The sequence below is a fragment of the Chenopodium quinoa genome, unplaced genomic scaffold (assembly GCF_001683475.1).
Source record: "Chenopodium quinoa cultivar QQ74 unplaced genomic scaffold, ASM168347v1, whole genome shotgun sequence".
Taxonomy (NCBI): domain Eukaryota; kingdom Viridiplantae; phylum Streptophyta; class Magnoliopsida; order Caryophyllales; family Amaranthaceae; genus Chenopodium; species Chenopodium quinoa.
In genome coordinates, this window is record NW_018742770.1 from 428,142 (window position 1) to 429,845 (window position 1,704).

A 1,704-nucleotide genomic window follows, 5' to 3' on the forward strand; every position below is an offset into this window, starting at 1 on the left:
CTCGCGCCCGATCGGGCTGGCCTTGCCTGGTCTGACCGGGTAGCAAGCATAACGCCTTGTTTTCCACTCTTTACAAAATCTCTTGGCATCTCGCTCCTCCCATAAATCTATGCTCTCTGAAAAATAACAAACACAACACAAAAACTACATAAAAACACTCAAGGGAATAAAACTACTAAGAAAAATTATACAGAAAGCGGGTTGCCTCCCGAAAGCGCTTGTTTATAAGGTCTTCAGCTTGACCTTCGTTGTTAGCTCAACCTGGGTCACCACAAGAAGAAGGAACTCCGCGATGTTGCCCATGAAAATAATTACCTCCAAGTGACTCCTTCATTTAATAATTGACCTGCCTTGTATCCGAACTTACCTTCATGTGGCCAAACACATCATTGGGTGGGATTTTGTCCTCGTTTCTCACAAAATTTCTATCAAATACTTACTTATCAACCAAAGGGTTAGTAGCATCGATTCTTAAGCAAGTACCACCATCAAATACAGAATTATGTTCATTAAAGAGCTTAAACATGACTTGTTTATCTTGGGCCCTAATGGTAACTTGTCCTTCAGGAACATCTATTAGGGCTTGACTTGTGGCGAGGAATGGATGACCAAATATAATCGGAATCTTATGATCTTCTTTCATATCCATGACAACAAAATCAACGGGAAAAACAAGTTCACCAACCGTAACTAATACATCTTCAACCACACCCTTAGGGAGTCTAAAAGTCCTATCAACCATTTGAAGAGAAATAGGGGAAGGTTTAAGTTTTTGCAAACCTAAATTCTCATATAATGAATAGGGCATTAAATTAACACTAGCACCTAAATCACACAAAACCTTGTCGAAAAATTTTTCGTTTATCGTACAGGGAATAGTGAAACTACCAGGATCATGCAGCTTAGGTGGTAAGCTATCATATAAGAGAGTAAGGCCTTTCTCATTTACTACTTCCTTATCCTCATGTTGATCCTTAATATTCTTCACAAAATTTGCAAATTAAGGCATTTGAATTAAAAGATCGGAAAAAGGAGTAGAGGTGTGTACCTTCTTAAGAACTTTGCAGTATTTCACAAAATGTCTATCGAGTACGACCCTTGATAACCTTTGCGGGAAGGGCATCGGTTCCTCGTATGCCGATGGAGCAACATATTTGGAACTATGTACATCTTCACCCTTTTCATCCTTTCTTGACTCCACACTGTGCACTTTCTCATCTATTTGCCACGGAGATGGTTCATCTCTTCTCAAGGAAACTACATTGCATTGTTCTTTTTGGACCTTCGCTTGATCATGAAGAGTTGATAAATGACTCACTTGTTGTGAAAGTTGACTTATTTGGTTTTCCATGATATTACTCTAGGCTTGCAACTGTTGGATGGAGTTACTTTGTTGTTGGATGGCACTATTGGTTGTGGTAATGAAGCTCTCCATCATCAACTCAAGACTAGATTTTTGGGGAAGTAGTTGCATTGGTTGTTGGTTCATAGGTGGTCTTTGTTGGAAACCGGGTGGTGAGTTGTAGTTGTTGGGTCGAGGCGATGGTGGTGGTGGATTATGTTGTTGGGTCGAGGCGATGGTGTTGGTGGGTCTAGTTAACATATTCAAAGCATCTACATCAAGTTTACCTCCTTTTTTCACATTCTGACGACCTCCTGGATGATAGTTATCGTTGGCCGCCATTTTCTCTATGAGTGCCTTAG

General features: G+C 40.3%; 1 protein-coding gene across 1 annotated transcript; it reads right to left on the reverse strand.

The window, feature by feature from the left end:
• Positions 1–436: 436 nt before the first annotated feature.
• On the reverse strand, positions 437–1,351 carry LOC110724470. Its single transcript, XM_021903888.1, has 2 exons — positions 1,049–1,351; positions 437–982 (listed from the first exon to the last, which is right to left on the reverse strand). Exons 1-2 carry the CDS (start codon positions 1,349–1,351, stop codon positions 437–439), a joined length of 849 nt encoding a protein of 282 aa, XP_021759580.1.
• Positions 1,352–1,704: the final 353 nt, after the last annotated feature.

Coding starts and splice junctions, on each gene's coding strand:
- LOC110724470 (XM_021903888.1), bottom strand. CDS start 1,351: ATGGAAAACCAAATAAGTCAACTTTCACAACAAGTGAGTCATTTATCA. Junction 983..1,048: donor ACTGCAAAGTTCTTAAGAAG/GTACACACCTCT, acceptor AATTTTGTGAAG/AATATTAAGGATCAACATGA.